The sequence below is a fragment of the Rhipicephalus sanguineus genome, chromosome 6, assembly GCF_013339695.2.
Source record: "Rhipicephalus sanguineus isolate Rsan-2018 chromosome 6, BIME_Rsan_1.4, whole genome shotgun sequence".
Lineage (NCBI taxonomy): Eukaryota > Metazoa > Arthropoda > Arachnida > Ixodida > Ixodidae > Rhipicephalus > Rhipicephalus sanguineus.
Window position 1 is genome coordinate 107,066,315 of NC_051181.1, and position 26,927 is coordinate 107,093,241.

Here is a 26,927-nt window from a genome sequence, read left to right on the forward strand (position 1 = left end):
CGAGTGTCACTTCGTGCTCTGTAACACATGGCAGAAAAAAATTTCGGGAAGGGAGCACGGGCCCCGTGTGCCCCCCCCCCCCCCCCCCTCCCCCTGCCCGGCTACGCCACTGTACACTGTAAAGGCTTTTATAAACGTGTTGGATTGTTCTTTGTCTAGATAAGACGGCAGCGGCTAAAATTCTAGTGGTAGTTATAAAAATTACACTGAAAACCCTCATTCACTTAGAAACTCCTATGCTTGGAAGTTAAGCGCAATGTAGACAGCTGAAATATAGACCGAACATCGATTCTGGCCAGTCAATGAGCAACGCAAGCGGGCCATTGCATACAGACGACCTTATGCATATCCACCTAAGTAGTCCGCAAATGAGATGCGCGAACGTCGACTGGAAGAATGATAAATGTTTGAGTTTGCCACTAGTACAATAAGTTGCCGCGAGCAACTGCGCGGTGGACCGCCGCGTTACGCCGTGGCAGCAGACGACGCGCCGATAGTGGCGCAAGACGTGACTGCAGCGCCGCTAGTTCTCGCGACCACCGTTCGGACCACCCTCCTCCGCTGGCGGAGATACGGAGCTTTGAAACTGAGTTTGTTCTAGTAACGTTGGTTAAGACACTCTCTTTAAGTTGCGGACCTTCGTATTTTCCAACACCGCTAAGCTTCGGTGACGCTGAAAATGCACAAACCCTCATGAGCGAACGCAGTGACGTAAAAACGGTGTAATTCATGCGGTAAAATGCCACCGCAACGCGAGGCAGCTCGAGGCAGCTACCCGCGATTGGCTGGCTACCAAAGTAATCTTCGCGAGCGTCTTTCGCAACATCTGGGCCGGCTTATGAAGAGGCTAAAGATTTCATTTTTTTAAATATGTGGCGATCTTCCGTAATCTTATGATCAAAGTACGAAGAGAACACGGTCGGTATATATGAATGATCGTAGGCCATCCCTTAAGACACGTGCCTCGATTTTCAAGTGGTTTTCTCATAGTTCCTTCATCGTGGTGCAGGGAGCGTTACGAACCGTGGCTGAACGAAGACTTCGTATCTGCATCGCGAAAGACTGTTAATGCGTCTTAGCGGTGATGTAACCTAAAGTGCGTGTGTGACAGAAGAGAGGTAATCGTGGACCAACAGCTCCCCCGTAAGGCTACCTTTTCACTCTCCTGATGTTTGCGTTTTCTCTCTCTCTCCTTCACAGAATATTGATCTTTTTAGAGAAAGTATTTTTTCTGTATGTCGCGCTTTAATTTTTTTAAATTTTTCGTTTGAGCGCCAGAGCGTATGGACTTCCTTTCATCCTGCATACAAATCTATGGAGGCAAATCGATGATATATGGAAGAATGAAATATTCAGCGAAAGGCCAAAAAGGTCAATTCCTAGCGACAAGAAAGAGCCTTTTGCCATTAGCGGTGAGCTAAGCGCCCCTCATTTCTTCCCCCTTTCGCCCTACAGAGATAAGAACGAATGATTACCGAGCCCAGAAGAAAATGGAGATTAGGACGACGGGAGTGGGCAAAAAAAAAAAAAAATGAAGATGATGCCGAGGAAATGACTGGCGTAAAATGAAAGTAATCGAGAAAATTTCAAAATAACGCCCACGGACCACAGGAGTCGGGAATGTTCTGATAAGCTTCGAGAAGTGGGTCGTATGAGAGACGAAGCGCTTTCAAGACCCGCACACCCTGCCGCTTTCAGCTACAGGGGCCCATCTACAGGTTGTCGCCACATTTGGTATTTTGACCCCATATCTGTATACCTGACCGCCTTGTACGAATGCTAAAATCATGACTAAGGACTAACTGCATGCCGTCACCTGACACCAAAGTGAGTGAGTGAAATAACTTTATTTAAGATCCGGCGAATGGAAGGCCCGGGCCCTGGGGCCGCCTAGATGACCGCTTGGAGCTGTTGCTAAGTCGGTATTAGAATATAAGCGGCATTTATAACTGCCGATCTAGTTGGCTAAAGGTTACGTTGCCCTAGGTCAGACTAGGTTAGGTTAAGCTAGACAACGTAAAATGAACCTCAGCGCAGGCGTGCGCAAAGAAAGAGTTGGTACGCATAGGCATGCCTCTCCCCCTCCCCACCCCTCCACCTGGTCTAGTCCGAAAGGATGGATGAAAAAATATGCGCAAAAATATATCCGAAATGAACGGAGAAATAAAAATGAACTGATGACGTGCTTTTCCAAAGGTATGCCTTTAGTACCCGGCTTTACGGGGGTAAAGGCGAGAAGTACCCAACAGCTGTTCGCATACAACGTGAAGTGTGCTCGGCTGACACGTCAAAAACCTGCATGGCCAAAACCCTGCACTTTAAACAACGAAGGTGCAAGTTCGTCTGAGTAAAGGTGCGGAGCAGACTTGGTGCCCTCCCTTAATAATTGGAAGGGGGTGCCACCCCCCTCCCCCCTTACCCCGTGCGCCCGCCTACGTTAGTACGTACTGAAACTTGAAAGCAGCCCTAGCACGGGATACAGAATAGAAGCGATAAGACAGGTCGCAACAAGACAATCAGCGCCCTGAATTGTTGCTTACATTTTGTGTAGCGTCCTAGCGATATTCAAATTTCAGTTTGTCAGTCGCCCTTACTCCATCTCTGTGTCGTTCCTGTTTCACTATTGTACAGTGGTGGTAGTAGCAAATGAATGCCGATGTTGCTGTTCAAGTAAACGAGTCGACATTGAAAAATCAAGTACGGGACAAAAGTTATTATTAGTGCACTGTAACCGTCTAGCACCGTCTACTGACGCCAGAAGCTCGGTAAGCACTGGGGTAGTGGGTAGGAGTTTGAAAGGACAGGTACCAACAGTGCAGCGGAACCTAATCCGGACAGTGCAGCGAAACCGGACAGTGCAGCGAAACCTAATCAAAGCTATTCTTTACACGTGTACAACAGAGCAACTATAGGCAATAGTGACAAATATCTCCAGAGCAACGCACCAAATATATACGAGCAAGTAAATATGCCGTGCCTGTCCCTTTATCGCTGTTTTAAAACCGTGGGGAGATTTGCATACGCATCATCAGGACATCATCAGGGAACCTTGTGTCTTTGAAGACGAGGCACGGTGATGCAGTGTGGGCATCGATATCGCCACGCGCATTTCTTTTGATATCTTTATGTAACTGATCCGTTACACGTATAACCAATGCCTTGAGCAAACCTCGCCCGAATGTCTGGGAACCTTCCAGATTATTTTAGAATCTTCTGATAGGCTTGAGTGCGCAAACGCGAACAGTTCAGTTTATTCAGGAACCAACGCGGCCACCAACGGTAAGGCTCAAATGTTCGGTGCCGCATGCATAAATGCCGACGTGCCTTACCGCAGGTCAGATTACCCGACGGCCGACGACTCTTCTCGCCGCTATCAGTGCACAGCTTGTGTCGCTTGTATTTTGAGTTTTCATATTCCGGGCGCAAGTTCGGCCAAATAAAGAGTTCCGTATTTCACAGTCTTGCTGCAGCCTTCTTCACCGTCACAACCGCGTGACAATATTAGGAAGCGTGACAACGCGGGTAAGAAGTGTGTGCATATTGTCACTCTCGCAGGAGGGTCGCACGGCTCTGCACATGGCCGCCGCCAACGGCTACGTGGACACCGCCCGGGCACTCATCTTAGCCGGAGCCAAAGTCAACGCCCTGGATGCTGTGAGTCCACTTTATCTATATGCTACTTAACAGGTTTCGTCCACAAATTGAATAACTGCCTGATTGTAAAGCTGTCCGAGCCCTTAGTCTAAGAGGCATCGCTATCAGCCAACCACTCATGAGCAGTGGTACAGCACCGTCACTGGCTGATGGAGGCTATAAGATCTTTATCGCTCTTATATAACTACTACACACTTTTTGCCATCAGTCATAGAGAATGAAACTCGAGGTGAGGTGGCGGAGAGCTGGTGGGGTCTAAAAAGGCAGACATATTGACCGGAAGAAGCGTAAGCTGATGAATAGCCCTTTGATGAAGAGTCAGTAGCTATAGTTTATTTTAGAGGAACGGAAAAGATGGCAGGCCTAAGCTAGTGTGCTCTTTTCTGCTACTCTGCACAGGCGAAATAGGAAAATGGACAAGGGAGAGTGACAAAAGATGATGATGAAGATAGGAAGAATTGATACGTGTGTTTTTCTTAAAATCTCCATAATACTCGGCACTCCTTTTGCTGACATGAGTGAAAGGTCAACGAACACTGCACAGTTCAAATTTGTGCCACCACACAAAACGCACCGCTGCATACACCGCTCTTATACGCTGCACTTATCGAAAACATGGGATCTAGCTCTCACGCGCATCAGGCCTATATAGCGGAGACGGACAATATAAAAAAGCACGAAAAATCTTTCGGGCGAGCAAGATTTCAGAAGAGGTATGGCCGTTGTGCAATCGCTGACGCCTATACAGAAGCCTTAAAGACTTATCACAGCGGGTGCGAACATTCAGAAGAGGAAACAAACGCCGCCGCGTTCTCGAGGATTCCAGATATCAAAAGTGAAAACGCATCACAACGGCCATCACGGTGCGTGTGCGCCGAGAGCTGCGGCGTGTACTCCGAACGCACCAAGCGGATACAGGTCCACCGCTTCAGCGGCGTCGCGTTATCGGTTATAATTTATGCTATATCCCCTTGATAACGATCGAGGAATAGAAGTAATGAAACATAAACAGGCCGCTCGCTCCACGCACCATGCGCAGTCGCCTTAGCGTCTGCACGCGGAAAGCATGCGAAGCGAAAGCCGTAGAGGGAAAGGAGTACACGGTCAATGCAGGAAGACAGAACAAAATCTGATGGACACTCTGTGGCTAAGACGTCCGGTGTGTTGAGAACGAGAGAGAAGATAGCAGCGGGCATTCCAGCTGCCATAGAGACTACAGAGGAGTGTACCGAGTGTGACGAATGATCATAACCCGCTGCCTGTAAACGTGTATCGTGGCCACCTGGCGAGGAGCACGCAAAGAAAGACCGAACGTGTACGTGCCTTGCATAACAGTTCCAAGAAGCGCGACGCCAAGTGGAGAGATGGGAAGATGGGCCAGGCATTTCGATTTCTACACGGAGCACCTATGCTGTAATTTCTGTGCAGATGGCCGTTTCGCCTCGTAAAAGCCACCCATAATGTGTTACATCGACACTTTGTGCATTGCCTTGTCGGTAGAACATTACATCACATCTGAGGCAGCTGAAACAACAAAACACTGTAAAAGCGCCAAGTGAAAATGGAATGACTATTTAGATGTCGTAACGCCATTGAACCACGCTGACGACCTTGTAGCCAATACAGAAGGCAATAGCTTAACCATGAAGTGTCGTTTTCTTCTTTCTGACTTTTCATTTTCAAAGCTAACGTTCTTAATACTCTTTCTCCGCCTTAATTTCGCGCTCGTGTTTGTTTCGCGAACAAACCCTGCTTAACGTCGTAACATCATATCACTGTCGCAAGTAAGATTTCGCGCGATTACACATCTCTTAAGCACAGGTTACGTACAAGAGGCATCAGGCAGTAAGCATTCTTGAATCAGTAGAAACAACATTACTTGCCCATCAAAAGTAACTAAAACCAAAGAAACGTTACTTGAACAATGCACTTCCTTGCTGAAGCTGTTGCGGGATATTATCGTAATGCCTGTGCGCATAGTTAATACTGCGCAACAATGCCACGCACTGACCTCTACAATTTCTCTCAAGACTTCTACAGCGCATGTCTCCACGACGCTTATCGGTCGCATGCCTTTAAGGAGGGCCCTCCCTTTTTAAAATGCAGCCTCGACTCTGACTCGCACAGCTCCAAGCGAAAGTGAGTGTAAGAGCGAAAAGCGCGAGATGCGACGCCACTAAAGACCGATGACCAGCGAAAGCTTGCACAAGGGCGGCGGAGAGAGAGCGCTCCTTGCGCTTTCAAGCACGGAGTATACAGAGAGGCGCTTGTAGCCGTTCGCGCTCACGGAGCTCCGAAATCATGAAGGCAGCACTCCGTGCTCGCAGGACCGCCTCCCGTTATGGATGATGCTTTAATGCACGTCGCGCAGCGTATCGCCATGTGGCCGGTACTCTTAGCGAGAGAAAAAGTAATCATCCGTCGTTTGCGTGCTTGGTCTTCGCTGCGACGATTTCCTGGGTTACGCACGTGGTTCACCGACCCACCACGTGTTGTGGCAGCTCTCGAGTTAGGTTGGTGATAATTGCGATGGTTATAAGAAGCTATATCCTAGCCACGGATCGATTGGATATAACTATTTTATTTTTCGGTTGTTGTTCTTCCTGTATATGTAGAAATATGATTCTCCTTTTTTTTTTTCTCCTGCGCAGTAAGTGCGAAGCCTGTCACTATGTGCATAGGTTGCAAGAACAGGAATAGGTTCATCAGACAGGCTGGCCGACGTTTCGATAGGGGTAACCTGTCTTTCTCAAAGGCACCTAGTCATCCTTCGCGTACGTGATAGTTTTAAGCGGGTTGTTGATGTCGTGTCCCGTGTGTGTCCTGCCGGTACTTGCAGCGACACCACAGGAGTCAATTTTGTAATGCCGGAAAGATCGAGCTTCACGCCAGAAAGCAACGAAGGCGCTGTTGAAGTTTTCTGCGAGTGACCCGCCTCGTTGAGCGATTGTGACACTTCTGTGTGTGTTTGTGCTTCCCCCCCTTCCCTATCCCACTCCTCTCTCTCCCTTGCTTTTTTGTCTCCCTTTACCCCTCTCCCAGTGCAGGGTACAAACCATAGTTTTGTTTTTTTTTTCGATTAACCTTCCTGCCTTTCCGCATTACATCTCTCTCGCTCTCTCTCAGCAGTGAGTGATTACTGCCTGTGGCGAACAAATTGGTCATCACCGTGGCTAAAGAAGCATGCAGAAAAGAGGGCAACTGCACCAACACGCATATCCCAAGAGTCAGAGTGCGCCCTTTCACAGCATCCCGTTATATTCAAAGCACACCTCACGAGTCATTGTCATAATTATGTTGCATACATGTTTACACTTCTATCTATCTATCTATCTATCTTTATCTATCTATCTATCTATCTGATCTATCTATCTATCTATCTATCTATCTATCTATCTATCTATCCTATCTATCCGCCTACGTCTGGGTGCTCTCATGATCGCCTCCTTAACTTGGTGTAGACCAAAATTGGCATGGGAGGGTAAGGAGATTTGACGAATATGACTGTCGGGTCATGACATAAATAACGCGAAAAATCTTGTCGCGTACGTCGTCAAAACCCTTTCCTCCAGACACGTGTGGCACATACCCGTTGCCACTGCCGCGGTGTACGGGTATGCGCCACAGGTGACTGACAGTTTATATCTACCCAGGAACGGCGAGAACAGACATTGGTTAACTTAAATGGAGAGCGTTAAGAAAAACCAACATCGACGCGTTGACCCGACGAATGGAAGGAATGAAAATTAGGATCCCAGCAGGAATTGAACCCGAGCATTCTGCGTGCCAATCAGATATTCTACCACAGAGCCACGCCAGCTCTAAAATTGGTTTGGAAAAACAGCCTATGCAGGTGTAATCTCTGTGCGCCGTCAATTGTGGTTATGGTGCTGGCTATCTAATTTTGCAAGAAAGCAATAAACACTACATGATACTCCTACGATACAGCTGTATCGTAGGAGTATCATGTAGTGTTTATTGCTTTCTTGCAAAATTCGTCATATCAGACGTCATATCAGATTGCGTCATATCAGATTAACGTCTGTGGTTCCGGTGTTGGCTACGCTTTTATAGCACTCTAATACACATCACATTTGTGTTCCTATGATTCAGCAAGCTATATGGCATTGCTCGACCCCGGAGGAATACATTACGAAAGTTACGTATGATATTCACACCACCGCACCGTAAAGTGCACTTAGTCCGCCAGAACGGGCGCAGTGTCCTCTTCTTTCTTACGAGTGCTGGGCGATGGACTCATGCTGACCGATAATGATCCAGATGACTGACGGCGCTTGTAGACTAGGCTACGTAGGCCACATACGCCCAAAGTAGTCTACGAATACGACAAGCGCCATCCCACTGATGTTGGTCTACGTAGCACTCTTCAGGGCCTACAGCCTCTACGGCCTATACTCACCCACGCGAAAGGGCGACTTCAGTCTCCGACATGTCGCCGGCCCATCGACACAAGTTGGTCGATGAAATGACGAGGCATCCATGATTTCCAGCAGCTACCTAGACCCTCGTCACCGCCATCAACGACTGGATCAATAACAAGTCAGGACCAGCTGCTGGGGCTCACTAAATCACGTTGAATGATGAACTTGGTGTAAGAACGTCAAGAACCTCTCCACACATGCACACGGGTTCGTGAAACGGAACAAGCACTACATAACAGCTTGAACTGCCTTCTGGTGCTGGTAATACCCACGTTGCCGTTTGGACAACTGTTTATATAACACATAGGCGGCTCTTCAACGTATATGTATGCGTATAAATTTATACAAATCTTTAGCGTCACTTTGTAACGTTTCGCTCAGTAAAGGATTACGCCACAGTCACCTTCCCGCCGCATGCTTCGCATAACATCCGACTCTCGCGGTACATGGGATCTGCCGAATTTTTTAAATCCTCTATGTATCCTTATTAAATTCACCCTTCGCAAATTTGGCTGTGTTTGAAGACCCGTGACCATCAAAAAAGCCCTTTCTCGCCTCCTCTCCCTTACCTATCCTCCTCTAAGTCTCTAAATGCTCGATATTTTCATTTAATATTTTTTTTTCTTTCGGGGATTGTCCACTGTCCAGTTTGCAGTCTATTTAGCCGCTTGTAACGAATACTACCATAACTTTTATAATTCAGGTCGCAAGCTGCGTCTACCACAGCACGCTACACGCTTCCTTGCAACTGTGCCATCTTCTTCGTTGACACACTTTAAAGCCCGGCGGCGCCACGCCACTTACGAATGCAACACGACTGGTCAACGCGGTAGCCCAGACTCGCCGTCAGTGGTCGCACGCTTGACCCATATTTGGCCCGAATGCCCCCTCGCCCTCTTCTCTCCTCACAACCTAACCGTGTGCGAACCGAGTGGCAAAGGCATTAGGCGGGCCTGTTGTTCTTGGGAGTCCGGGCGACGCCAACATACCGCCGTACGGAGTGCAGCGTTCTTTCCTTTCTTTCTTCGAAATTATTTATTTATTTAAGGAGCGTTCGCTGCAGTACTAATAGGTGGCACACGACGGCCATATTGTGAAGACTAAATTTGTCTTCAATACGTAAGAAAGTATTTTTATACACCCCTACACCATTTTTCGCGGTTTTATTTTAAGCTCGCAGCAGAAAAACCCGCTGACCACGTGATAAAGAAACAGAGAGAAAGAGCACGCGTGAACCATTAATTTAATGGAAGGTGAACAGGGAAACATGGACGCTGCAGGCCCGACATGCTGCTGCATACTGAAATTGGTGAATTCTGACGGGACGCGTACGTCGCCTGAATTGAAAAAAAAAGAAAGAAAGAGGCTCATAACAGTTGAAGACGCGCACGCATCTTCAGTGCTATATTGAAGAGTCTGTCCAAGTGCGTAGCTCCTTTTTGTCAACAGAATTGTACAGGCCCTAATTACTCGCACGATGGTTGGTGTATGAGTACAAAGTATCCACGCGTTTTTTTATGGCAATCCGAAGAGATTATTCTAAAAGTATATTTGACTGCTTCAGACACAAGCAGCGATGTCTACACCTGTAACAGCCTTCGGCTTTGTGATCACTTCACTGCACTATCGTGCACGCCGTTTTCTATTATATGCCAAATTAACGCCATTCTGTTTTTGATCTAAATATTTCATAGCATAGCACGCTGGACGTGCGAACCTATATTTGTGCATATTATGAACGGATAACCAAATTAAGAAGTGTATGCTCGTTCGCACTTCAAATGGCTGCTACAGCACCATGCTGTAGCAGCCATGGTCGGTTTGACTTGAACTACAAAAACAAAAGAAACAGACATACCAAGATTGCATGACTGACATTTAGTCAATGCACTGGGGCACTTGATGTCTTCAGAATGATATCACTGCATGCGGAATCATTTTGGAACATCTGTATATATATCAGAGGTCTCAAACACGCAGCCCGCGGCTTCACACGGAATAAAGCTTTGTGACTTCGCTAAATAGTGCTCGCATTATTTTCTCGCCTATTGCAATTAATAGAGCTTTGCTCGTGTAAGCTACAGAGACGGCACTGGTCTCAAGGAGCTTTTTCCAGAGGCACCCCATGCGGTCACTGTGAGTTGAAGCATCAACCCTGGAGCGAACAAACTGTGTTTCAGAATCGGCGTCCATATTTTCTTCACACTGGAAATAAGTATAGATATGTTTCTTCGAAACCTGACGTCTAATCCCCTTCAGAAATAGGCCATATATGGGATACGGGAAAGGCGTTATTGCAATGTTAGGTGGCATCTTTTTCAAATTCTTCAAAGGCGCACCATTCTGGATTGTCGGCAGCGTTTTCTTTTTCTTGGCACCTGCTGAAGGCCTTCAAAAATGCTTGAGCTCTCCTTCATCTTCTTAGCTCATTTTATGCAGCGCCGTTTCGGATGGCTTCTTCTTCGATAAGGAGTAGATCGGTGCCCAATATATTTATTTCAGTTGTCTTCTATTTCAAATGTATCATCTTGGAGCGAAAGAAGGACATGATACTGTATAGCGCGAAACTTAAAAAGAAACACTAAAAGGCAAAAAGTAAGAAATTCATCCTCTTGCGTTTTATATTCGAGTATTGCCCTAGAACATCATGACCTTCAGTAAGTACCAACTCGCCCAAGAAAAACTAATTGTGGAACGAATGCACGATAGCAAAGCGACTAGGATACAAATGAAACAGATTAGATGTGGCCATGTTGGTTGTTTTGGTCACGATTAGCGCTGGTTTAATGGATCTGGCTCAGTTTGATTCAAACAGGTGCAGGATTTGACTCATTTTTGACTCGAAACTGCCTTTTTGAGCTCAGGTTACATTAGGGAATAGCCCCATTTTGATACGTAAAGATACGTAGGCGCGCTTACGCTCCCGTGAAATTTAGCCCAGTTTCGGTTTCTGGATTTAGCTCTTTTAGAAAAAAAAAAAAAGACGCCCCGTATATTCGAAACACAAATATTATGTGATAGAAAAATCAATGACAGCGGAGATATATATCATCGAAAGGCAGTTACCTTTCATCGAAAGCTGCTGCTCACAAGGGCATGCGCTCAGGCACGCAGGCGTTGTTGAAACAATGAAGCAAATGCAATTGTCTCCCGTTGTGCTCGATGCGGTGGCACATTGCTTCACGCGATGGTGCTTGTCCATCATTACCGTATACGGACTCGAGTGTACGTCCACGGCATTCCACTCGCAACGTTCGTGCAAGACGTCCAGTCACGGTACGAGTAATTGCCTTACATGACGTTTGCCTGGCAGGCGAAATAGAATGGTTTGCAGTACACAACAGATCCAATTAAATACCGCTTCATGCGGGCAAAGAACAGAAGAAAAAGAGGAGAAAAGAGAATAATTAGAAAGAGAAGAAATAAAGAAATAGAAAGAAAGAAAGCATATAGAGAAAGAAAGAAAGAAAAGAAAGAAAGAAAGAAGATAAGGAAAAGATAAAGACAGCAGAGGGAAAACAAGAAAAGCAAAGACAAAGAAAGAGAAAGAATAAGACCTGGAAGAGAAAGAAAGCAAAATACAAAGAAATGTAAGATCCAGAATAAGAAATGAAAGCAAAAGGAAGGATAGGCATTACCGCGTGAAGCTGTGCACAGTCGTGTTATAGGTGTACTCCACACAGAAGCGCTACATAGCTAACGTACGCGGTGAAGCATGAAACGCTGCAGCCTTCATGCACACACGTCGCTATGGGCGCGAAAGCCCGAGCAAGCTTGCTAAGCTGCGCAATCACTAATCCATTATCCGCGAAAGAGAGAGTGAGAGGGACGGCAGACACGCCGCGTCGTGATCGGAGTAGGCACTAAGCGTTATGGAAGCGCGCCTTAGAAGGAACAACCAACAACAAAAACAACAAAAGAAAAAAGACCGATTTAACGCTTGTCCCGCGAGTCCGGGACCACACAGGTAGGAAAGTCGCCGTCTCTGCTGCGGGGGCCGCTTGCTGCACGCATTCCAATGGTACGCCTTCCCCGCAACACAGGCAGGACAGCCTACAAACATGGAGTTACATACCGAAGGTCCAACTGTCCACCAATACTCTTACAGCATCTCTCCACGGCTTCAACTCAACCCGTAATCCGTAGCCGCGATTGCCTCAGAGGTCACTTTTACCCAAACCGCTCCTGCGCGGCCTTATGCCCTTGCCGTCTATGTCTTGTGAAGTCGACGCGACACGAATGCCGATTTTGCCGTAGGTGCACTAGCACGCGTCGAATGGCCGCACGGGGCTGCTGGAGGTCCTTTCAACGGCCCATCACGACGCCGTTTCGCGCCCAGCGTGAGATGCAATGTGCCCACGCGCTGCCCCACGATGGCATGCTTGCTGGCGAGGCTTCCCTCGTTATGCGTCAAACCCTTTATTCCGTGCCTCGTGAAGTCTCTGTTTCACGACAGGTACCGTGCTAACGGCGTTGTTGTTTTGGGAATTGCGTAGTTTCGTATGTGGAAACTTTTACTTGTATTTTTAGAGCTATTCCCTTGATTTGATATTGGTATCATGGATAAACGAAAACGAATAGCCAGTCTCATTACAAAGTAAAATCCAAACCTTCCGACAGGGTTTCCTGTTTATTTAAAAGTCGGTCGGGTTAAAGTTTTCGATATAAGCGTATATGCAAAGAAAGAGAGAGAGAGAAAGCCAAAAGAATGGCAGGGAGGTTAAGCCGGATGACCCCAATTTGCTACCCTACACGACGGGAGGGAGGAAGGTGCAGAAAAAAATAATAAAGACCGCAAAAAGTAAAAAAAAAAACAAGCGCACACGCATATCAGCGTGCACCGCGCATATCCCAGACAGTCCCAAACAAGAAATACGTAAAAGTCATCTGGTGTATAGCATGTAGAATGCAATAACGTCTTAGCTCTTCCTCGGTCCAGGGTTGATTCCGTAAAATAAAGGGTTATAGCTCGACCACACCACGCACGTGCTCTACACCATCACGTAGCTTAATTCCACTCAGATAGAGAAGACACTGCGGCCGCATCAGTGCGACAAAAATTTAGACGTCGACACCCCACAGTTACTGTCGCAGAACTAACACCTGTCACCTCCGGATTGTAAAACTTCACACTCATCCGACGAGACACTCCCGCCGACGAGTTCTGGCCGCGCAAGATTTAAGGAGATGCGTAAATGTCCCGCGTGCAACGATTACGATCTCGCTGCGGTGCAGCCGTTAAATTTACGCTCTCGAAAGCCAAGTACACACACAGTGGACGCAGTTGAAAGCCGGAATGCAAAGGCCGCGAGACGAAGTGAGAGCGTTTTATGGCGGACAGTGGACTACCGACGCCAGTTCCGGAGAGTCTCTGTTTTCTTTCTTTCTTTCTTTCTTTCTTTCTTTCTTTCTTTCTTTCTTTCTTTCTTTCTTTCTTTCTTTCTTTCTTTCTTTCTTTCTTTCTTTCTTTCTTTCTTTCTTTCTTTCTTTCTTTCTTTCTTCTTTCTTTCTTCTTTCTTTCTTTCTTTCTTTCTTTCTTTCAGTTATTATTCGCGGCTGAATATCGATATCTCATAGCTGACTAGGATTGAAAGTTCCTGCTTTCATTACCGCCATCAAGATGGGAACAACTGTAGGGATTCACAATTTCAAAGCTTCAAAGAGTTGGCCGGCCCGAACGGATTTGTATGCTATCTGTGTGGAATCGTAAGACGTGCCCGGCGTCGCAATGCCATTTCTGTAGTTGCGGATGCCTTTCTTTTTTTGGAGGCCAGAGACCTTCATTCTAGCGCACACAGTTGAAAGCGACGGGTCGCTTCTCGGTCGATTTGAATACTGCCGATGTGATCGCGAGAGGTCCGGGGAACTTCTTTTCTTTTTTGAACGGAAGGAAACATTTTGTTTATGGTAAAATTTCAGGAGATCGGTTGAGTGCGACAGCTGTTGGTTGAGAAGTCATGCTGTGTTAGGGTAAGGATGTACGTTGACAGCTTCGTTAACTGTGAAAGTACGGAGCCCATATCACTTTCGTATATACGAAAACATTTGCTGCAACGCGCATACGATGCAGACGCGGATCAAGCGCTTATATGGTCAGCCAGACTTAAGGAGGCTGATGTACGGTTTTCGTTGCTTAAGGAGACCTCGCAACCGCAAGACTTCACTCTCACAAGTGTCTTAATGACTAGCCGGCACATATACTATAATATTGTCACGTGGTCCTGACTGTGAAAGAACATGAGCTCAAGCAGTTATAGATGAAACACTTTATTGGGCGAACTTGTGCACAGACAAAAAGTGACACAGAGTGCAACGTTAGCGCCGATCGTCGGTCATCGGTAATGAGATCATCCGTAAAAGGCATCGGCTTGTATACATTCGTGATCGAACCTTCCAGTGTTATTACTGGTGATACCTTTAGTTCAAGAATCAACTTAACTGTTCGCGTCGTGCGCGCAATATTCTCAACAATCGGACAGCTTCCCATGCGTCCCGGCGAGGTCAGGCTGCGCCGGGCTTCGGTAACACACATAACTTTAATATGAAAATAAAGCAATAGGCGCGCGTGGCAATACTGATTGAAATCATGAAGAGGACACATACGGGGAAGGCGCTAGCGAATCACCTAAGCGAATGCTGTTTTACTTGGCTGTCAACTTGCTTTTCCCTCTCGAGTTACGTAAACCTGTTCATATATCTGTTGTAGGAACTTGCATATAAAAGACATGCATGCCGAAAACGTATTTTTCTGCCAACCCTTCCCTGCCCGATACTCACACTCGTGACGCCAGTCTATACTTGGAGCACGGAGTGCGTTTCATGCAAAGGTTTATCATTTCTTACGTATTCATACGTTCGGCCAGCACTCTGAGTTGAGGTCGGCACATCGTGCATCAGTGAATTGGTCATCACGGCATCGATTAATTACTCAATTAACATCTCCCGTTTATTATCCGCACAATATAATTATCTATAGCCATTAGTGACACGGAATTTCACTTCGCAAACGGGATAGCACGCTTACGCGCACGCCGTGGCGATACTCGTATTATATACCATAGATGTTTAGACGAAAAAAGGCACAGGCACTCTTTACCGCACAAGACATAAGTCGTTTCACAGCGTCTTCAGGTTAAGAAGATATTTCCACTGTTTGCACTTTGGTTCTCCACGCACTTAATTTTTGCGCCCTAATGCTGCGCCCGGCGTGCAAGCTTTACGTCTGGTTAGACACGCTTAGGTCAAGTAAGTAGTTAGTAAGTGGTCAAGTAAGTAAGTAGTAAGTGGTTAGACACACTTGAGTCAAGTAATCCGAGGTCGCTGCCGCCATGTTTTCCGCGCACCCCTGTTAGCACTGCTACTAAGCCGAGGAATTACGACCTAGAATCTTGATGATACAGACATCAACGAACGTACTTCTGAATGCGTGTTACTATATCACGCGGCCGTTCCATCGCTGCTATACGCCATTATATATATATATATATATATATATATATATATATATATATATATATATATATATATATATATATATATATATATATATATATATATATATATATATATATATATATAGTATATATATATATATATATATACTCGCACGGTGCAGCCGTTCCGGATTTAGGACAACCGCGTTGTACACTGTAGCGTATAGGTCCGCAAGAGTACACCCAACATTTAATAGGTGGCTTGCTACACGTAGCGCAATTGCTTCGCACGTTGGGTGTAATTTGAGTCTCGCGGGTGCTACACTTGAAACGAAACTGCCGCCTCGGTCGCTTTGAAGTGGCAGAGCCCACTGACGCTTTCAGGGGCGTTACGAGGAATGAATTCTAGATGGAAAAGAGATGTGGGGGTGCGCTAGTCGATGTGCATACGTGTTGGCTGTGGCCTTGTAATTCTCATCCTGCTTCCCCGCATATCGCACGCTACATGCATGCTACAGACGAGGGCGAGAGATGAGCGGCGCCGCGTTCACCGCTTTAATCGTCAAAAACCACGCAGCGCATTCCTCCGCGAGCACAGCACCGCGGTGAGGCTGCCATATTTGCATACGGCTTCCGCTGGCATAATTTCCGGGCAGGCCCCCGAAAACGAATCGGTGGGCGTATAGCACGGCGCGAAACCCTAATTTCTGGGCGGCCAAAGTCACAGCACGCGTATGCGTGGATTCCCCTTCGTGCGTTATTCATTGCGTTTATTTTTTATTAAAGTCGTACGCTTCATACTGTATCAACACCTCGGCTCGCGCTGCTTATACGTTAAGCGTGTATCGTGAGACCCGAGATTGCACAGTAGTCGCGCTAGTCTGACTGAACCTGGAGAAGGAGATATGGGTGTGGCGTTCGTGCCACCACCTCCAGATAACACAGGCACTTACGCGTATAAGGATGCTCGCGCGTTCGCGTTTTCTACGAGACAATCCTGCAGCAAGTAGAAGGGCAGCGTGCGAGCATTTACGAGAAACACTGCTTGGGTTACCTCGCACCGAGATGGAGGAGAAACAACATGGCGGCACTCTACAGAGTGCTGGAATGTTTCGCGAGCTGTGACCGCTCCTGTCGGAACGTTCACACTTCGCGAAAGGATGAGGAAGACTTTAAGTGAAAAAAGATCTCAATGTCGATTTTGCAGCGAATGCGAGAGAAATGAACGTCGGTATGTGAGAGGAGCGCCGTCGGGGTCGCCCCCTCTCACAGGCGTCACACCTTGAAGGCGTACGCTGCAAAACGAGACCGCCGTCAACGGCCGAATGAACGCGCTTGCTTAACGATTCAGAGTACCGCGTTCTACTATGGGAGAGAAGGATACAACTGCCCCTAACGCAAAAACAAAACAAAACAAAACCCACGCATCATCACGAAGTGAATCATGACGAGTGGGCGGAGCTCTGGGTATCGTATGGGTGAGTAACCGTATACGTTACCCGAGCGTTGCCCTGTATAATGCAAATTGTGTGACATAAAGTGACATAAAGAGTCGACGACAAAGCTATAGGCCCTGAGGTCCATAATGTCTACGTTGAAGACGCCGACTAGTATAAAGAGTTTGGGCTTCTAGGTGTTTTATATTGTTCTGTCACAATTATGATTGATGTTCGTCTATTGTAAACCTTTTTTTTATTCACATACAAACATATATGTTTCGACTTTAGCAACGGTTTTCTATATACCGTGACACCGGACAGTGAGAGTCGACGAAGCTAGGTCCTAGGCATAGGCGTGCGCAGGGTGGGGGGGGAGTGCTGCAACCTTCCGACCCCCCCCCCCCCCCTGGGGGGCAAGGGCGGGAAGGTTCGTCGCAGGTTGGTGCTTGCAGGTGTTTCATATTGGTTTGTCACAATTATGATTGTTATAAGTCTACTGTTAAATTTATTGTTAAAACCACGTATCTCCACGAAGTGGATCATGACGAGTGGTCGAGTAGGTGTGTAAACACGGACACCGACATACAGATGGACGGACATGCCTTGGCATTAAGGTGCTCCGCCCCTAATAACTTCGTCTGTTTGAATGTGGTACGCAGGCCATCAACGCCCAAAAAGCAGCTCTACGATCCAATGCAACGTTACTAGAACAAACTCAGTTTAAAAGCTCCACCGGAGAGGCGGTCCGTGTGGCGGTCGTCTAGTGGCGCTGCAGTCACGTCTAGCTTAGAGTAACTTTTAGTCTAGCTTAAAGTCTAGCTCCCGCGGCTGGCGCTTGTTGTGATCGGCGCCGGCGATGTACGAGCGCACATGGGTAACAGCGACGTCTGCGCTTTGTTCGCTCGTCATTTTTGCGACTGTTCTTGACCAGGCCTAGCGTCTTGTACGAAAACACGTGCATGATGTACGAGGCGTAGCGAGGACGAACAGGTTCACGGAGTGGTATGCCGACTTGCTTTGTGCCGGGCTGCAAGAGCGGCTGCCGCAACGACGACTCCGCTTCACGACACTTCTTCGGACCTCCAAAAGACCCTACGCAATTCAAAAGGTGGGAACAAGCTTTGCATCGCAAAGGTAGAAAGCTTACTGCGTAATGCAAGGTCTGTGACGTTCATTTTGAGAGTGACGACATTGTAAAGCACTGTCGTCATGTTGTCGTGGGACAAGAAGTTTTGATCACACGTGGAAAGTGGGAACTCGCGCCCGTTGCCGTGCCGCGCTTGTTCCCAGCACTTCTACCCCCCATTTCGAAGCCAAAATGTTCGGTACCAAGCGCGAATCCCCCCCCCCCCTAAAAAAAACGAAAAAAAAAAACGCACGGCGTCCGGTGAAAGCCCAGTGCCCAGTTTGGAGTAGCCGCCAGAAATAGAACAGCAAGACGAAAGGCAGGCGATTACCTACGCTACCGAGACTGAGAGTTGCATCACACTGACATTCGATCACTTGTCAACTGTCGAGCTGGTCAGCAGTGGATTTTCGAGAGATTTTACGATGAGGTATCGAACCAAGATGTGCGGAATATTTTACACTTGCCGGCTCGTGAACGGAGACTTACTTGTGCAAAACACAACTGTAGTTGACGAGCAGTTTAACTGCGTAGTGAACGGCTACAGCACGCAACGGAAACCTCTGTCGTACAGTGTACATATGCGCTGTGATCACAATTTAAAATGGAATACCAACGAGCCCGTACCCAGACCTTGCTTCAGTACAGTGCAAAAAGTGCTGCGGGCATGGAACATCTGGTCGGTGAAGTTAAAGAACTGAAGCTGTGCGAAGGAGTCAATACTGACGACTCTTCTAGCGATAGAGTACGGGCGAAGAACTGCTCGCTGCTCACATCATGGCCGATCTGTCCGAATTGTTTAAGGCACCGTAAAAAGATGCGACTGCAGAGACCAGCGAAGGCAAGCGTTCAGAAGCTCAAGATGAAGAACCTTATAAAAATGTTGCTTAGGGCCACAGCAGCTCACCAGAAGCAGAAGAAATTGCGGAACTGAAAGGAAAGATAAAAACGACCTCGGAGGAATGCCTGAACAAGCAGCTGGACTGTCTTCAACCGCTCCAAAAGCTTGCGGTTGCAACTGCATTCCGCAAAATCAAAGCAAAGGCACCATGTGGAATGCGATACAACGCAGAATTGTTGCTTAACTGCCCGCTTGTACATATCGCCAGCCCACGGGCCTTCAAGCTGCTGATAGACCTGAACATGCTACCACTGCCAACAATGAGCCGGCTGACGCAAATACTGAAGGGCATTCCATGTAAGATATGGATTTCAAGTCTGCTTGGAAGCCGTACAACGGCAAACGAGCAAGCAGCCTCCAAACAGAGCGTTGAGGACGGTTGTTGTTGATGAAATCAAGGTCAGGCAGTCTTACGAGTTCAACAATTCTACCTACAAAGTAGACGGCCTTGTACATTACGGTGGGATCATGAAGGAGGGAACAGGTCAGTTAGCCGACCATACGTTGGTACTCTCGTCGGCCGGGCGGCTCGGCGCGCGCCCACAAAACACCGAAATTACCACTGTCCGCTGAAAAAATTGCTCAGAGACGACATCTATTCGATGTAATCGCACACTGAGATTTCATATACTGAGTTCTCTTAAAATTTTCTGATTTTGGGTCATTATCCCTTTAACCGTCGCAAAAACGTGTCTTGTAAACATTGCAAAGCATTGGTGATGTTTTTCGAGAAAGCTTTTTTAATAAATTGTAGACAACATGAGCACTGTTCTTCTAGAACGTTATTGTATCTTGAGTAAGCACCCTTCTTTGTACACTATAAAGGCTTTTACAAACGTGTTGGATTGTTCTTGGTCTAATTAAGACGGCAGCGGCTAAAACTGTAGCGGTAGTTATAAAAATTACTCTGAAAACCCTCATTCACTCAGAAACTCCTATGCTTCGAAGTTAAGCGCAATGTAGACAGTTCAAATATAGACCGAACATCGACTCTTAGCCAATCAATAAGCAACGCACGCAGGCCAATGCATACAGACGACCTCATGCATATCCACCTAAGTAGTCCGCAAATGAGATGCGCGAACGACGACAGGAAGAATGTGAAATGCTTGAGTTTGCCAGTAGTACAATTAGAAAGAAAGTCGCCGCGCAGTTGCCGCGAGAAACTGCGCGGTGGACCGCCGCGCTACGCCGTGGCAGCAGACGAGGCGCCGATAGTGGCGCAAGATGTGACTGCAGCGCCGCTAGTTCTCGCGACCGCCGTTAGGACCACCCTCCTTCGCTGGCGGAGATACGGAGATTTGAAACTGAGTACAGTCGAAACCCGCGATAACGAAATCCCGAGGGAACGAAATTCTCACCGCAACGAAATATTTTCGGAGCACCGGCGAACGCCCATAGGAGTCAATGCATTTCGTAACTCGCGACTACGAAAGATATTCATACCGCAGTCCCTCATTAACGAAATTTTTCAAACATGAGTGCGCAAATAATGGAGTTTCGTTCGTTGGCTTGGCTCCGTGCTTGGCTTTGTCGGCTTTGCGCGCACATGGTCGCGTGTGTGGAGCCATTTGTGGAGCGTTTGCTTGATGCAACGTGAACCTGTGTGTTGCGACTGTTGCGACTGCTTCGTCCGATTTCGCTGCCCTGCGAAGATGCCACCTCCAACGAAAAAGCGGAAGTTCATCACGCTGGAAGATAAGGCTGCAATCATCTGAGGTGGAAAAGGGCTGAAAAAAAATTGACATTGCCGAAGAATTCGGCGTTGCGTGCAGTTCGCTGTCCACGATTCCGCGCTGATCCAGCGGAGCCGGAAGAAGGTTCGCCTGTAGGCGCACTTGATGACGGTACTGGTGAGAACGCGGTGCCGCCGGTACTGACCCGTGCATGGGGAGAACTTTGTGCCGTGGCAAACGAGATTCCCGATCGAGAGGCATGAAAATGCTGCATGGTAAGGCCCGCCAAAGCAAACTTACATACTTTTGGAAATAAAATGTGTTTTTTTTTTTAATTCCATGTCGTTTTTGCTGCATTCTCGCGCCAACGAAATTCCCACAAGAGCGAAATTTTCTGCTTTCCCCGCCGATTTCGTTATTGCCGGTTTTAACTGTATGTTCTCGAAACATTGATTCAATGTTCCTGTATTTAACAACGCGTTACGAAACCGTTTTCTTGCTACCATTTAGTCCGACCACCATGCTGAGACAAAGAAGTGGTTTTTATTGACGGTTCGCAACATTACCGGTGCTGCTAATACGGTTTATGAAAGCTAAACCTCTTATGAAAGAGACCTCAGGACACCGAAACTTTATGTGTATTCAGTGATGCTTCTGTTTCTTTTAACAGTAAAAATGATAAAAGTTACAAATGCAGCCCGTTGTGTTAAAGAGTTTAGTCATCTCCTTATGCCGCACTTCTGTTAATTTATTTGATTAATCGCTATGGCGTAAAATACCGCCGCAGGAAGCATGTTGCTGTCTTCTAAAGATCCTTGTATGAAACGACAACTTCAAGTAAGGCCAATGCTTATCTTCTATGCCTAAACAATAGATGAAGCCTAAAGCCCTTTATGAGAGAAAATCGTAGTAAATGCGCGCTTGGATTGCCCGCACCGCGATAGCAGTGCCCCCTAACGTGAAAAAAAACAAAGAAAAAAAAACAAAGAAACAAATAAAAGATAATCAAATACATTAAGGCCCCGTTCACACTTGAGCTGTAAGCAGGCGAAAACGGCAAAACTCACCAGAAGTCCTCTCGCTTCGCCGCCTAAGCGTGCGGGAAACTATGCATGCGGCAAAAATAAGCGGTATCAGATAGATTTCTTTATTTTCACCACGGCGACAGCGGAAATCCTTTCCGCTTCACCTAAAGCCGTACTTTTGTTGCACTAGCATATAAACGACGTGATGTGAACATCCGGCCGAAAATTCAAAATGACGGCCAAAGAGTCGGCGTTGATTCTCATGGACACAATTGCTAACTACCCGTGCTACGACACAAAGCTCACGGCCTCTACAAGGACGCGTTCGTCGAGATCCTAACTTGGATACTTGGATGAAGGTTGCCGAGGAGACTGGGATTAGCAGAAGGTGCAGCAGCAGTGCGTTGGTGCGCCCAAACCAGTAGCGTAGCTAGACATTTTTGTCGAGGGGGGGGGGGGGGGAGGAGGGGGGTTCAAGCATACTTTATGTATGTTCGTGCGTGCGTGCGTATACACATATGCGAAACTGGAAAACTGGAAACTGGAGGGGGCAGGGGAGGTTGAAACCCTCAACTGCCCTCTAGCCAAAAATTGCAGCACAGAACTACTTGATGACTGCTTTGCATGAAACCGATTCCCATCTGCCGAATTTTCTATCTATCTATCTATCTATCTATCTATCTATCTATCTATCTATCTATCTATCTATCTATCTATCTATCTATCTATCTATCTATCTATCTATCTATCTATCTATCTATCTATCTATCTATCTATCTATCTATCTATCTATCTATCTATCTATCTATCTATCTATCTATCTATCTATCTATCTATCTATCTATCTATCTATCTATCTATCTATCTATCTATCTATCTATCTATCTATCTATCTATCTATCTATCTATCTATCTATCTATCTATCTATCTATCTATCTATCTATCTAATTGGAGCAGCATTTAGAGCAATGCGAGATGGAAATTTCGAGCAACCATTTTTCTTCAAAATCAGTGTCCTCCTAGGCCTCGTACGCCCACATTCTTCAACGGAGTACGGTCTCTAACAAAAAAAAAATACACGTGCCGATACCGAAGGCAGTGCAGCCTGAAGAAGCGTCTTAAGTTATGCGACTTCAACTACCGTATTTACTTGCACGCTGTTAATATTCGTATGCATTTTGTGTTGGCTAACGCTAAGTCAGTGCGAATGTTGGCTATGCGCAGTTACAACATCGACATTATCTTCGTTCAAATTCAGTCCAATGATTTAGATGCCTACCATTCTTTAATGCTTTATTTCGTGTAACGAAGCCTCGACCTCATCGCCGCATCGCTTCTACCATGTCGCGCGCCACCACTTCGTCATTCATATACAGGGTTTGTCCCTAAAAGTAACATCAATAATTAATTGTAAAGCATCTATACCTCACAGCAGGCTAGGACCGCTTGATATTGGTGGAGAGGGAAGTTAGCGCATGCACGTGCGGTCGCACTGTCGTATGCTACCATCTGGAGAGTAGGGAGAGGCTTTTCCATGAAACTCGTTTTCACTTCCCGTGCAAGTCACAATGCAGCGCTCGCTGGAGCAAAGGACTGCCATCGAGTGTTGTCTGAAACTCGACAGGTCCAAAGGGGACATTTTTCCTATGATAAAGAGCTTTGGTGAAACTTGTTGGACATAACGACAAGTGTACCGGCGGCATAAAACCTTCTTAGAAGGCCGTAACGAGGCCAGCGATGAAGTCCGCTCTGGACGGCTGTCAACGACCATCACCGATGGCAGCGCGCCAGTCCACACCACCTTCGTCTTGACTCGCTTCCTTGTCGATTCAAAGGTGACAAGGATTCCCCAGCTGCCCTGCAGTCCTGACGTGGCTCCTCCAGACTTCCTTTTGTTTCCGCGCTTGAAAACTCCCATGAAAGGACATCATTTCGGGACAGTCGACAAAGTCAAAGAGGCTTGCACCAAGGCTCTAAAGAGCATTCCGGAGGAGGCCTACCCTGACGCCTTCGATGCCTGGAAATCTCACCGGAAGCGATGCATCGCCGCAGGAGTAGCCTATTTTGAAATTGTGTTGTACTGATTTGATCAATACACCTTTTTTAATCGACTCATTGACATTACTTTTCGGACATACCCTGTAAGCAGATCGCGGCACAAGCCTACACAGGCGCGTTCAAGAGTTTCACTCGAGCCGCGCTTGTCGGTGACGTCAGTTCAAAGCGAGACCGCCTTTGGGTTGACGCTGTGTGTGTGTGTGTGAGAGAGAGAGAGAGAGAAGAAAGAAAGAAAGAAAGAGAGAGAGATAGTTATCCGACGTTGGGAGCACGGCGCTGATTGTGTTGACGGCCTGTCACTCTGGAACTAGGTCCCTTGCTTACGGATATCCTCCAGCGTACGTTACTAGGAGTTTCGTTTTGCTGCTCAAGGAGGCCTTGCTATATGGGACATCAAAAATGAAAAGTATATATACCAGGTGGGATTTTTTAACGCAGTTCTTCTAAACCTTGCGAAAGGTTATGTGGAGGACTGGAACGCGACACATATAAGACAGGTGTCAGCTGCCAGTTCACCGCATTCGACAGCAGCGTCATTTCGTAGGTAGAAATGCACGACGCCCAGGCATGCCCCTTCCTCTAGAGGCACTCTTGGTTTAGGTAACCTTTCAATCAAATCCCTCAGAACGAGGCGTCAATTGGAAACACAATGTTGCGTCTACAATTATTTATTTCCTACATAAGATGACAGAGACAAGGACGTGTCGTCTATGTATCGAGTCATTTCCTGTTCGTACGTTTCGGCGGATGCGGTATTCCCCGTCGTGATATTAGGAATGGTCATGCAACAACAATGATGTTAGTGCGTACTGAAGAAAGACGACGCCTCCCTCTTATTCGGATTACTGCAGCGAGTATTTTGTCAACTGGGATATCATAATATCGATTACATAGCATAAATGACAAGACATGACAGGCATGTAATGACGAGTGCCTCATTTACTCGCATAATACTAACGTTGCTTAACGTTGGCTCAGCGCTGACCTGCTGTTTGCTAACGTTGTCTAGTGCCACTCACTGCTGGCTATCCGGTTTTAGAACAGTGTCACAGATAATACATATATGCCTCTTTTTCACTCCATTAAATCTTACGCGCACTGTGACGGTTGCGTTAGGAGAAAGACAGTTGGCCTATAGGAAAATTCAATGGCGTATTTTATCCCGGAGGCGCATCCGCTGACCCAAGCGTTTTCATGTGGCGGGCCATCGTGCACCTCACCCACCCAAGTCTCGCGTGAGGCCGGGAATTACACACCGGTATTTTCAGTACCGCGCAGCCAGCCAACTATACACGCTCGTATGCTTGCGATCACCATATAGGCCTGAGCACGGAGCAAGAAGATGCGGTACCTCCGTAACTCGTCTGATCAGCAAATAACGCACGCCATGGGAATCTCGTAAACCTCGTTTGCCCCGCGCGCGAGGGCCAGACCGCTATGGGTAACCTAGATAACGGTCTGCCGTCCGTCCGCCGTTGAACCGCGCGTTCTGGCTTGCTTCTGGGCGCGGCCGTCTCTCCTCTCCGCCCCATGCTTCTGCTGTTGTTTGCGTTTGCTCTCGCTAGGCTACAGGCTTAGCTTGGATCTATACTCCGCCCTTTCGAATATCTCCATTAAGATGTTTGCAGATGCGAATACTTCAAAATAATAAGCCGGCTAGATGCTGCAGACAGCGGGAGCGATAACGGAAAGGTGCCTTTTTGATATATGCGTTGAAGCATATGTGTGTGTGCGCGGCGGGTTGCTATCTGATTGCCCTTAGAGGTAACCTTTGGGAATAGCTAGTTGTTTTGATATCTCTATATCGCCCGCTATCATTCGCTTATGTGTTTTCTTCGTTCGTTTTCAATTTCTGGTTTAGAGCCATCGCGCACGTTGCACCGCCCACGTACCCAGCTAGGTCTGGGCGTACTCTCGTTTAGCGAGCACTCTTGTGTTGTGCTGCTTCTTTCTTCAATTCTCGTTGAGTGCGTAGTGGAGCCTAATATATCAACGTTCAAAGGGTACGCCGATGCTGCAATAGGCTGGCATCTCGCAGCGAATCTGTACAGAGAAGTTCTGCAAGGGTTTTCGTACGCGACGGCGATAGCGCAGGCGCATTCTACAAAGCGAAGTTGTTGCAGCGGAGCAGCAAGCGAGACAGTGCATTGGATATAACGGGAACTCTTGATGTACAATGAATGGATATAGCGAAGTCAAAATTCTTGATGTAGTGAAACGTTTCGCGAATATTCGTGTAGACTATAGAAGAATGCACGAAACTTTACTTCTAACAAACGAGGAACACCGGAAGTGTTTATTAAGGCGGAAGCCTTAGATGCCTCTTCAAGCACGAAAATTGATTGTCGGCGACAACAAGATTAATGCAAAAAATCGTCATCACATGAAGTCATCATGCTGTCACGAATCACCAGAATCCGTGACGTCAATATGAAGTCCCACAACGTTACGTCACATGATGACGTCAGCCCATTACATCGTCACTTGGTAAAAGGTGGGCCGATCACGGAGGCAATGCAAAGCAATGTGAGGTGCGGGAAGCTTTCAATGCCTCCGATCATAGAGGCAGTGCAAAAAAGCACGTTTGGTGCAGATAGCTTTCGGAGGGGGGCGGGGGAGGATCAATTCATCGACTGCGAAGAATAAAGAAAATGGCTTTCGCCTTCGAGTCGCCTTAGGCAAATGCGTAAGGTACCCTGCGAATTTTTTAAAGTATTTACCGGTGCAAAGCCGGTTCATAACAGAGGGGCATACATCGGATATGGCGGACAGCATAGAAGCACGAAACTAGAAATAAAATTCGACAGATACCACGCGTTGTGGAAATCGGTCTCATGCGAAGCAGTCAGCGAGTACTTCTATGCTGTATTTTATGGCTTTGGGCCAAGCTTTACGAGGTGGATCGACGTGTTTTTGTAAGTGTAGTAGCTGTCTGCACATCGTGGGCTTGCCAGGCACGTCGACAACACTAGCGTTTAAAGGGTAACTTATGGTGCGACGTAGTGTCAGCCCTCACGTTAGAGTACATATACGTCAATATTATCGAAACTAAGTGCATTTTATGGTGCAATCATGTGGATATCATAAGTAACTTTCGTTAATGTATTCCTCCGGGGTCGAGCAGTGCTTCAATGTAACTTGCTGAATCATAGGAATACAAATGTAATGTTTA

General features: G+C 47.0%; 1 protein-coding gene across 3 annotated transcripts in view; it reads left to right on the forward strand.

Moving 5' to 3' along the window:
- Nucleotides 1-26,927, forward strand: part of LOC119396120 (ankyrin repeat domain-containing protein 6-like) — a 186,995-nt gene that overhangs the window by 119,655 nt on the left and 40,413 nt on the right. For 2 of the 3 annotated variants that reach the window (XM_037663212.2, XM_049416915.1), the window contains exon 3: nt 3,556-3,654. The exons of the other annotated variant lie outside the window; for it this stretch is intronic. In XM_037663212.2, the coding sequence (XP_037519140.1) occupies nt 3,556-3,654 (99 nt within the window). The remainder of the gene's footprint in view (nt 1-3,555; nt 3,655-26,927) is intronic. 3 annotated transcript variants of the gene reach the window in all.